This window comes from Polypterus senegalus, chromosome 3, assembly GCF_016835505.1.
Source record: "Polypterus senegalus isolate Bchr_013 chromosome 3, ASM1683550v1, whole genome shotgun sequence".
In the NCBI taxonomy this organism is placed as follows: domain Eukaryota; kingdom Metazoa; phylum Chordata; class Cladistia; order Polypteriformes; family Polypteridae; genus Polypterus; species Polypterus senegalus.
The window spans coordinates 28,279,915-28,291,105 of NC_053156.1; the positions used below are offsets into that span (position 1 = coordinate 28,279,915).

At 41.3% G+C, this 11,191-nt stretch overlaps 1 protein-coding gene across 1 annotated transcript in view; it reads right to left on the reverse strand.

Moving 5' to 3' along the window:
- itga5 (integrin, alpha 5 (fibronectin receptor, alpha polypeptide)) overlaps positions 1-11,191 on the reverse strand; it is a 168,526-nt gene that overhangs the window by 67,006 nt on the left and 90,329 nt on the right. Inside the window, exons 4-5 of the mRNA XM_039746867.1 lie at positions 7,812-7,935; positions 2,411-2,472 (exon numbers count right to left, since the gene is read on the reverse strand). Coding sequence (XP_039602801.1) covers positions 2,411-2,472; positions 7,812-7,935 — 186 coding nt within the window. The remainder of the gene's footprint in view (positions 1-2,410; positions 2,473-7,811; positions 7,936-11,191) is intronic.

Here is an 11,191-nt window from a genome sequence, read left to right on the forward strand (position 1 = left end):
GTAGTGGTCTCGCTTGTTATGGTTCCCCACCCTTAATTGCTTAGGTCAGTCTTAAACAGCTGTATTCACTGTTTTAATGGCTCCTTATTAACAGTAAGATGTAAATGACAAAGCAGCCAGCAGTTCTCCATCTAGCTTGTTTCCATTTACATCTCTGTGTGTTCATCATGCACGGTTTGATTTATTAAAATACTTAAACAGATAATGTTCTGTCTGTCACATTTTCTATTAAGGTTTCAAATCATTTTGATGATATCCATGGAAGGGAAAAAAAATCTATGATACAAGAACCTTACATTGCAGACTAACAAGCCATAAAATTAATTAAGATCTAAGATTGGCAAGGATTTGTTTCTAAGTAAGCAACGGAGTTGGAATGAAAACCTGCAGTCACTGTGGCCCTCCAGGACCGACATTGCCCACCCCTGCCATAGACTTTCATGTTCTAATCACAATCAACTTATTCTAAGTCACCTAATCGGACTCTGGGCTGCATCGGGTCAGAGCCTCTCATTTCACTCAAGCTAAAAACAACCCTGGGCAGGGCGAGAGTCCAGAGAAGGACCCCACACGTACAAGTCATGGAGCTAATTTCGAGTTTCCAGTTCACTTTAAAAGCAAGTCTGCGAGAGGCAGAAGAAAAATCTGAACACCCGGAGAAGAAAAAAATGACACAAACAGAATGGGCATACAGTGAATTGCTTGAGACTTTGAACCCAGGGTACCGTGAGACTCCATCACTAAACAGTGCACTACCAGGCTACCAAGCTCAGCTTTATTTACAGTTTACAAAAATTAAATTTCACAATGGATTTCACGCTTTACCCACCAAAGCTCATACTTGTACTATAAATGAAAAAGCAAGCTGCCAACCAAGAGGACCCTAATACTTCTGTGCCCAGTGACCACTTAAACCAGGCTCACTCACAGTCCTGTGATACAGATAAAGGGATCCACTCTTACAGTGGCGTTCCATCAAGTACATGGCACTTGCCACCATAGCTGGGGGATAAGAAATGGACTTTCAGCAAGTCTATGGACTGCAAGAAGATAATGGACTCTTGGAAGCCTTTAGAAATGTATCTATAAAATTTGCCATCCATCTGTTTTCTAGCCCACTTATCCATTTATTGCTGCAGTATTTAACCCAAGAAGTAACCAACCCTGAACAGGATACCAAATCATTAAATGACAAACACTCCACCCACCCTCACTCATATCGGGCACATTTAGAGTTGCCAGTTTACTTAACCTGCATGTGATGATCAGGCAGTGACAGTAAAATCAGAATACCCAGAATTACCCACTTTAACACAAATGGCGAAGCAAAGACCACAAAATCGGGTACAGGGGGCCCGGCTGAGGGAGGGACAAGTGGTGATCACTGTGGCTCAGACAAGATTATAAGCCAAGACTCCTGAATTTTGAAGTAGGAACTCCATTCACTGTTCTACTGTGCAGTCCACTCCCAGATACTCAAGTAGTAACTTCGATAAACTGTTAAATTTGATTGTCTTATTAGGCCCTGAACATTAGAACAATCTGGACGAGAACAGGCTATTCAGCCCAACAAAACTCACCAGTCCTATCCACTTATGTCTTCCAAAAAAGCATCAATTCAAGTTTTGAAAGTCCCTAAAGTCTTACTGTCTGCCACACTACTTGGCAGCACATTACACGACTTTTAAAACGATTTTCAGTCACAGACTTCATTGACAGAATTTTAGTGACACAGAAGCAGAAGCGGTTTGCATCCATGGCAGGCAGTTGTCTAGTCTGACATATTCATCAACCGAGTCCAAAAAGTCTGCGACTTGTCCCTACAAAATCAAACAGGATTGAATTTGTCTAAAGTTGTGAAGTTGGACGTGTACAAGACCCGATAGCCAATGAGTACCCACCTGGAATGGCAATACATATAATGATGAGGAACAAAGATTTTGGACCTCATTAACTGAAGAGCGGTTCATCTGTCTCATGTTTTACGTACCGGGACATTTGGTGGCTGTGATCAACATAAAAAGCCTTCACCTAGTGATCGACTCCAGGCAGCACCCGTTATTGGCTTTCAATATGTAGCGCACCAACAGTACTTTGGGAAATGTGAAACTGTGCTGGAAACTCATCATTGGGTCGTTTCATTTTTCATACCGTGCAATTTTTAGCTGTGTAATAATTTGACAGCACTAGAAATTGGCTGAATTTGCCATACTAGCCAACACTTCGTATAACTCCATCAGGCCACACACATTAGTTGTCAAAAAAAGGGCGCGCACAACATTGTTAGGTCAGAACGCCTTTATGTAATTTGGAGTCCTTTAAAATGACATTGCTTGGTGCCGAGATCAGCAACTTCAGATGTCTGACCTAATCACACAGTAGTGATTGTTTTATCTAGGAGAAAACGTACCTTTGTAAAATCTGCACTAAAGCCGCCTTGGCAGTAGCCTTGTCCTTGGGGGCCATCCATATCTGAAAAAGAGATAGAAAGGTTTAAAAATTATTAACAGCAAAGAAAAACATTACATGCTATTCCGTAAGTAAATTTGTTAACACTTTACATTAATTACACTGAAAATACACTGTAACATTAAATTGTATTTAATAATTACTGAGTATGACTGGAGTAATTTATAGGTCAAGTCAGGTTTGGCAGCGTGTACTGGTATAGCACATTGCCGCACACACTACACAAACAGCCAGCTCAGAATCCTGGTTGGCAAAACCCCAGGCAGACACGCCATCCAGTCCCACCCTCCAAAAATGTCCCTCTATCTGCCGCAGCCAGGTGTTACATGGGCATCCACTTGGCCTGGTCCAGTTGCTCGGGTCCCCAACAATGAGGATCTTATGAGCCAGATCACCCTTGGGGAAACACGCCATATGGCCGTAGTGCCGTAACTGATGCTCCCTCAAAATGTAGGTAATGGGCCTCATTTGGGACTCCATGAGCAACTGCACCCAAGGATTCTCTGAAGAGACACAGTACCAAAGGAGTCCAGTCTTCATTCAGGTCACTGGATACCATACATGTCTCACAACCATATAGCAAAACAGAAAACACCAGGGGCCTCATGTATAAACGGTGCCTAAACAAAGAAATGATGCGTAAGAACGTTTCCACGTTCAAATCGCGATGTATAAAACCTAAACTTGGCGTAAAGCCACACACATTTCCACGGTACCTCATACCCTGTCGTACACAAGTTCTGCGCTCGGTTTTGCAGACTGGCGTCACCCAGCGTCAAAGCAGTGGTACTGTTCCTGTGCGGTTTATCTTTCTTTTTCAGATCCACGTCCCTGACATGGCTTTATAAATACACTGAAATTAACCGCATATTGTTTATTAGTTTAATGCATGTGATTGTAATTAACCTGTAACAATACAATAGTCCATGGAATGGCCAAAATATTCTAAATACCATAGCTGCTTTAGCTTTGTTACTCTCACTGTACCTTTTTCTTTTTTTTCTTCTTTCAGCGGATCCAGTTAGGGGTTGCCAGAGCAGATCATCTTTTTCCATATTACCCTCACTGCACCACTCAAAAGCAGCTGATCGGAAAGAGAATTATCGGTATACAGCATCAAGCAAACGCTGCCTCAGCCATGCTGTCTATTTGAACTGCTTCTCACATGGCAAACGCTTCAAACCTTTCCTGTACGGACCTCGCGGTTCACAAACAGTTTCATCCCAAGAGCTCTAAACGCACTCAATCAGTCCATCAACTGCTCCTTGTAGAACTGTTAGTACTTATTAGTACAATCACCTCACTGTAAACTTGCACTACAGTTATAATATTGCACAACCTGAGCCACTTTATAAAGCGTGCATTTATATATGAGGATGATATCATTTTTAAGATGAAATGCAGCAAAATATGTTTATTATGCAGATAAAACTAATTATTAACAATATAGATTATTTAAATGAAGTTAAAGGACACAGAGTTGCTACATTAGCAAGGATTTGGCGCTCTGCTCATAGATTGTTCCTGCCGCATACTGTATGCTTCACTGGGACTGGCGTGAAGGATACAATAGTTAAACATGTACTACGAAGATATTTCAATGTTCCTTAAAGGTTTTGAAGAATCGGCGTTATAAGCTTACAGATGGCTTAACGTCTATTACAGAGCTGATTGTGTGGCGATCAGTTACTTGGAGAAAGAAAAGAAAGGACAGGAACTGGAGGTTAGTACATTTGAAAGAGACAATACTGCAGGGGCGGCCTTAGGCATGTGCAAACTGTGCACCTGGCCACCAAGCCAATATATATTGAATATAAAAGAAAGAGAAAATAACAAAACAGCTAAAAACGCAGTGTGCAAATTTCAGCAAAAGTTAAATGCTTGTGTCATGAACGGACGTGGCCATCTGCCGTGCATAAGATACCATATTGACATTGGCGGGATAAGTGGCCACCGATTCTTTCTCTGCCCAGGGCTGCCATGAGCCTAGAGCCGCCCCGAGTACTGCTGCAATAAATTATTTCATTGAAGGTCGCGCACAATCACTGCGCCACCGTGTTCCCATGTTTAATAACATGCTTTAACTCCTATCATCATGAAAATGATATCACATATACATCTCAGTATTTTAGTTATTCAGAGAGCTGTAATATCATGAATTTAATGGATTCTGTGTCCTGTCGGAGGTAGAGAAAGCCTGGAAGCACGTAGTGATTCACACACACAGAGCACATAGAACACCACATACAAAACAAAACATTTAACGCGCTACTTTAGTTACGATGTGATTTGAGAAACTGGTTAAACAAACGATTTTAAGATGAAGTTTATGATGTTCTACTTTAATGACAAAATAAAATAAACTACGTGATTAAAGTGGAAATTTCACAATTGAAGTTGACATTTTGTGCTTTTTCCCCCCACTGTGTGCTTTTTTTTCCCTCTGTACCCTAATAAGCTTTCATATGACACTCAGACAGTGGGCTACAACTCGCCCTTTCACGGCGACTTTGATATCTGACAACTTTTTTATTTCAGGCACTGTGCGACTTTGTGAACTTGAGCTTTTGAGTTTCTCTGACATGCTATGTCAGTCGATCAGTTTCCTTTTCTTGTTTATATCACTGTTTAAACCAACAAATAGTACGTTTTTCTTTGCCTCCACTTGGTATTCGCTGAAATTGTTCTATTTTCCCTCTTGCTTTTCCCATTGTCTTTTCACAGAACACCGAGCTTAAGGGCTATTTATATTGATTTGCATATTCAAAGAGACGTAACTCTGGGAGGAACTGGGACGGGACAGCACACGCGTGCACGAAAGTTACTTTTCACATTGACTGGGATTCATATAGCGGAAGAACGTGGAAGTTGGCGAACGCACAGATTTATGCAGCAGGATTTTTCTGTGCATAAGCACATTTCAGCTTTTGTGCTTACGTCATGTTATAGTGCAAGATCTACGCACAGCGTTATGCATGAGGCCCCAGGACTCTAAAGACTCAAATATTCAAACCTTTTGCATAGATATCAGGTGCACCGCACACCCCTTTCTAGTGACCCCATGGACCACGACGGGGTCGGGGGGGCAATTGTGTGTACAACTGACTTAATAATTCTTTACATTTATATAGCACTTTTCTCACTTTAAGTGCTTTATATAGTAAGTGAGGAGCAAATTCAAAGGTCACTAATGTGTAGCATCCACCTGGTTGATGCAACGGCAGCCATTTTCTATCAGTGTGCTCAACACAGATTAACTGTTAGGTGGTGAGAGATAGTTAGCCAGTTAGAGACAGGGGGCCAGCATGACTAGGCCAACATGAGCAATTTAGCCAGGATATCAGGATACACCCTACTCTTTATGAAGAATGAATGCTTAGGGATGTTTATATGACCACAGAGAGCCAGGACCTCGGTTTTCACCATACTGTCCCCATAACTGCACCAGGGCATTGGGATCCACAATCAGACCACAGGGTAAGCGCCCCTGGCAAATGAGACACACACACACACACACACACACACACACACAGACAGACAGAAGTGCTAACAAACACTCTAATATTACAGCTTTTCACTCCTGTTGATATGTGGTGCAGCCATTTTGAGGTTGGTAAGACTCTCATGACTTTCAGATTAGGAAATCCGACTTGTGAGGGCGTTCTTACTTGGAATTCGGAGATTACAACTTTCCAGTTCAAGTAGCATAACAAGGCATTATTATGGTGTCAAATCTGTATGCCTAGCTCTACAGTTACTCAAGCTGAAGAGTAAGCACAGTCATTACAAGGAAGTGCATGATGCTTGTGTAACAATTTGATTGTGTATCTGTACAGTCACTCAAGGTACACTAAGTACTACAGAGCAGTTCTTTAGAAGACTGATTGCATACTTACTGCTTAACTCATGGCATTACACATAAGTACATTGTAGTACCTGCACAGCTCAAAGACCCCACTGCTGTGAATTGGCTGTGCTACAGTGTGATTCTGTGGCTAAACCACACCAATATCATTTTAGGTTTTACAGGGAGATTCACTCGAAAGAGGCTCCAAATATTCTATAATAAAACTCTAGCTAGGATGAAACAATCTGAACGAAACAACGTGCAATGTGCTCCTCGGTATATGGAGCTTCGAACAAGCCAGGATGCCCTTGCGTCGGAGCGATGAGGGAGGCGCCGGACAGCCATCGCAATGTTCAACCTCCATTTGCAACTTTTGGGTGCATACCACCCATACCCCTTTACTTAGTCACTGGACTTCTCATCAGGACAGTGGTGTACAGTATTGATCAGCGCATTTTCATGCTGCAAACCTATTGGGTTACTAATTTGTTTAAGTGATGTCAGAATCAACTGGATGATAGTGAAGGTTACTTCCAGCAAGATGGAGTAATGTGTTGCACATCAGCAAGGTGCATGGCAGAAGCTGAATCCTTCTATGGCAACAGGATAATTTCAAAGGGGCTTTGGCCACCATGGTCATTGGATCTGACACCACCAGACTTCCTCCTTTGGGGTCTGCTCAAAGGATAAGTCTATCGGAACAAGCCTCGCACTGTGGAAGATCTGAAGAAAAACATCCAACGTGAAATTGCTGCTATCCCCCACCGAGACGCTTACTGATACATTCAGGAACATAGAGTGCCTTTTCGAAATGTGTCTGGCAGAAAACGGAAACCACTTCCAGCATTGCATGTAATGCAATCGATTACACATATGTCAAGGTATATAAAGTAATTTTTTGGTTCAGATTGCTTCACCCTAAAGGGAGTTACAACAGAATATTTCTTTCGAGTCAATCTCCCTGTATTATAAAAAATGTTGAATTTAAGACAAGGGACATTATGCTCAAACTGTATAATGCAGTGGTAAGACCACATCTGGAGTACTGTGTGCAGATCTGGTCACCACAGTACAAGACAGACATAGCAGCACTTGAAGCTGTCCATAGGAGAGCAACAAAGTGCATCATGGGACTGCAGGACACAGGCAATGTGTGTCAATTATTGCCACAAATGTAATTCTGTGTCTTTATAGACATCAGAAATGTCTCTTATCCTTATGCATGTCATCTTGACTAAAGATCAGCCATCATAGAACAAGACAAATTAAGTCACATATTTTGCCAATAGGACAATTTTAAAAAAAATTAAGGAAAAAAAATTCCAGATCTTTTAAATAGATGCAACAGTGACATCAGCTAAACATGTAACAGTGTAGTTTTGCTTTCTATGCAAGTCACATCACTGACCAAACGGTTTTCACTTTTACTTCTTTCATTCTCCACAGAAACTGGTGGAGTGCGACACGTGTCTATGCCATGCTGTGCAACACCCACCTGAACGACATGGCGCATACTGCACAAGTTGGCTAAAGTTGCCGATGGACAGGAAGCAGTTGCCTGTGACGTCAGATGCAGCGATTTCTTTCCATGTTCTCCAGTGGTACAGTGGGGCGCAGGCCTGTGGGAAGGGAGCACAAAAGGGAGAGAGATAATCTGGTCAGAGTGGTGCCAGTACCCCTTTAACAAATTAGGATTCAATATCTCTCAGGTCCGCCATTTTCACATTCATTTATTAACCCTTGCTAGAAAGGCAAGTCTAAAAATATAAAGCACCTTTGACAGTGAAAACCTTTTTGAAGATCTGCATTCTTAAATTCAGACAAATCCAGAATCAGGAAGAAAATGGCAGCCCACCACAAGATACACTTCTATGCTGGCACAACTTATTGCTGTCAGTCAACTAAACAGCAACTTCAAAATGAACAAAAAAAAAAAAAGGTGGGTGCTTGAAAAGCGAAGCAGCAGGTTTCATTTCACATATGGCTTTGTGAAATAGCTCCTAAAGTTGTGAAACATAAAACTCAGTAAAATGAGGTTTTTGAGTAATTGTGGATTTTTTGGGGTATAAAGCAAGATATATTACTCCCTCAGGGTATTTCTGCTAAAAACTATGGTCATCTTCCTCAGCTTCCCTTCAAAATCTTCCCAATCTCCCCTTCCATGCACTCTTCTCTGCCTCATGCACTGCATGCCTGCACATTCACGCCCCAGTGCTGCCTCCCACCGTTCATCTGGAGTCAGATGTGACATCATCTGTGCTCATTTTCCCTAACTCTGTAAGCTGATCCAAGCCAGGATCCTTCCAGAAGTCCGTAGCAGCAGAAAACCCCCCTGGAAGTGGTTGCAGGTAAGTGTTCTGTAGCTTTGTTCTCCCTTTCCACATTCTATACCAGAATTAATTGTGCCATGCTTTTACAAATGAAGGTGGCTGCAAATGAGATAAAATATTGTATACAGACTAGGGGGCTTCGCTCACTCACTCCCGGGTTTGCTTTTCCAGATATACAATTTAAAGAGATTGTTATTTTCATGGGAATTGTAACATATGCATTTTTTTCACTTTTACTTTAAAACTTCTGTAAAAACAATATTTGGAATGAACTTTTCTTCAAGATCGCATTGAATTTTGATTCCGTCTTTGGACTTACATTCTGACAATGCAACATACATCTGCCAGTGAGTGAATATCATTTCTTTCCCTCTAATAAATAAAAAAAAAACTCTCAAATGTTTGTCCATGCTCTTCTTTGTTTAGTCGTTGACGTGTCATCTAGAACGTATAAAATTATTGTCTTGATAAAATTTATAAGAGCTGAGCGCGCAGGAAGTGTGTCTGACAAATGCATTCACACGACTGAGAGGTTAGATGATCGTGGTCTTGTTTGAAAATAGTTTTAAGTATGGCATGACTTGAAAGAATCTCATGTTAAAAGTCTGTCTCGCAGGACTTCATACTGCAACAACGTTTTTGGAATCTTTTAAATTCTCGCTGGCAAGACGACTTGGACATTCTACAAGTCTCCGACTTAAAGTTTAAATACGAACTATATATTCAAATCGCTTTTTCGCTGTTCCATAATTACACCGAGTAAAAATTTGTTTGCGCGAATGTGATCTTGCCTTTTTTTTTTTAAAAAAACTTTTGAATTCTCGTACTTCCATTATGTGTAACCTGCTGTGCATATGTACCGCGCCAACATTTATGAATTCTTTACTATGTTCTACTTTGTCATCTACTCCTTTATTTTCGGCCCCGGGCAAAGTTAAGTCTCTTTCTCGCAGGATGTATAATGCTGCTCGTGTTGTGAAGGTAGGGAGGCTGAATGCACACTAAGGAGAAGCGGTTGGATCATCTGCTGGCTTGTTGCTGCTGCTGACGAGCTGCATGTTCAGCTTATCACACTGCGTGTTGATCATTTAAAAGCCTGAACAGCAGCTGACCTTTTGTCTCACAAGACATCAAAGTGTCTTCCGAGAAGATCACATCTCGACTCCTTCGTCTCCCTCCCAAGACTTTTTTTTTTTTTTTATAATAGAGAGATACATACATACATAAATATACATATACACACATACACATACATACATATGGAGTGGTGGCTCTGAGGCTAAAGATCTGTGCTGGTATCCCGAAGGATGCCAGTTCGAATCCCCGTCATTGCCAAAAGAGATGCTACTCTGTTGGGCCCATGAGAAATGTCCCTTAACCTTCAATTGGGCACCTCCTCCAGGGGTGCTGTACAATGACTGACCCTGTCCTCTGACCCCAAGGGGTATGCGAAAACTAACAAATTCCTAATACAAGAAATTGTACAAGGCAAAATAAAGAACAAACAAATACACACACACACAGGTATGCAGCATTTGTTTTGCAAAGTGAAAATGTAGGTCTTGCTGCAAATACAGTTTCACAGAAATAGTTTATCATCACTCATGAATGCACAGAAGGATAAAGAGTTCCAAAAGAAGACAAAGTGGACTGACAGGATAGCTGTTAGCCACTGTTTGCTTTCTCAGAGGTCCACCATTGACAAGAATTATCATTTGAAAGTATTAAAGTCCCAGCTCTTTATTACCGTTGATCTTCAGTTTTTCTTCAAATACTCATGCAGTTTGTTTTTTCACTTTAGGTCTTCAACATACCAAACTACTAAAGAATCAGCCATCCATATTCAGATCTTCCCATTTTTCTGTTACAGATATGGATGGTGGCACAACCCATACTAATACTAGGCACAAGGCAGGAAACACCACAACATGAGGTGCCAGTCCACGAGAGGATAGACATATTCCACCCTTACCTTACCTGCGTCTACTATTGAGATACAAGTTCATCCAACCTACAAGCCTTTGGATGTGTGAGAAAACCTACACATACATTGGGAGGCTTTCAGTGTTGGATTTTTACAGGGATGGAGCCAGGATTCAAAATTTAGAGCACTGAAGCAATTAGGTGTTCTCTATACCCTGGGTGCCAACATGCTGCCACCCATCATAAAATACTGAAACTTAGTAGCAATGTCTAAACTGTCATGGAATAATGCACACATATAAACAGTATCACTTCACTTTCAAAACGAATCACACACAAGCATGGGCAGCCATGATGAACACGAGAAATGTATAACGCGACTTGCACACTCGATTCAAACACTCCGATTCAGCTGACAGTTACAAATTTTATTCATAAAAAGGAGGCATGCCAGGCGGTCTACAAAATTTAGCAAGCCTCTTTAACTAGATAGTCAATATAAGAATGTATTTTTTTTCCCCACATACAATTTTTGTTCAAACAGGATTTTTGGATGTAATGTGAGGCTCGGGATTTGTCTGTTGAACTCTGGACAATCCCGTTCAAGTCTGGCAACCATGGT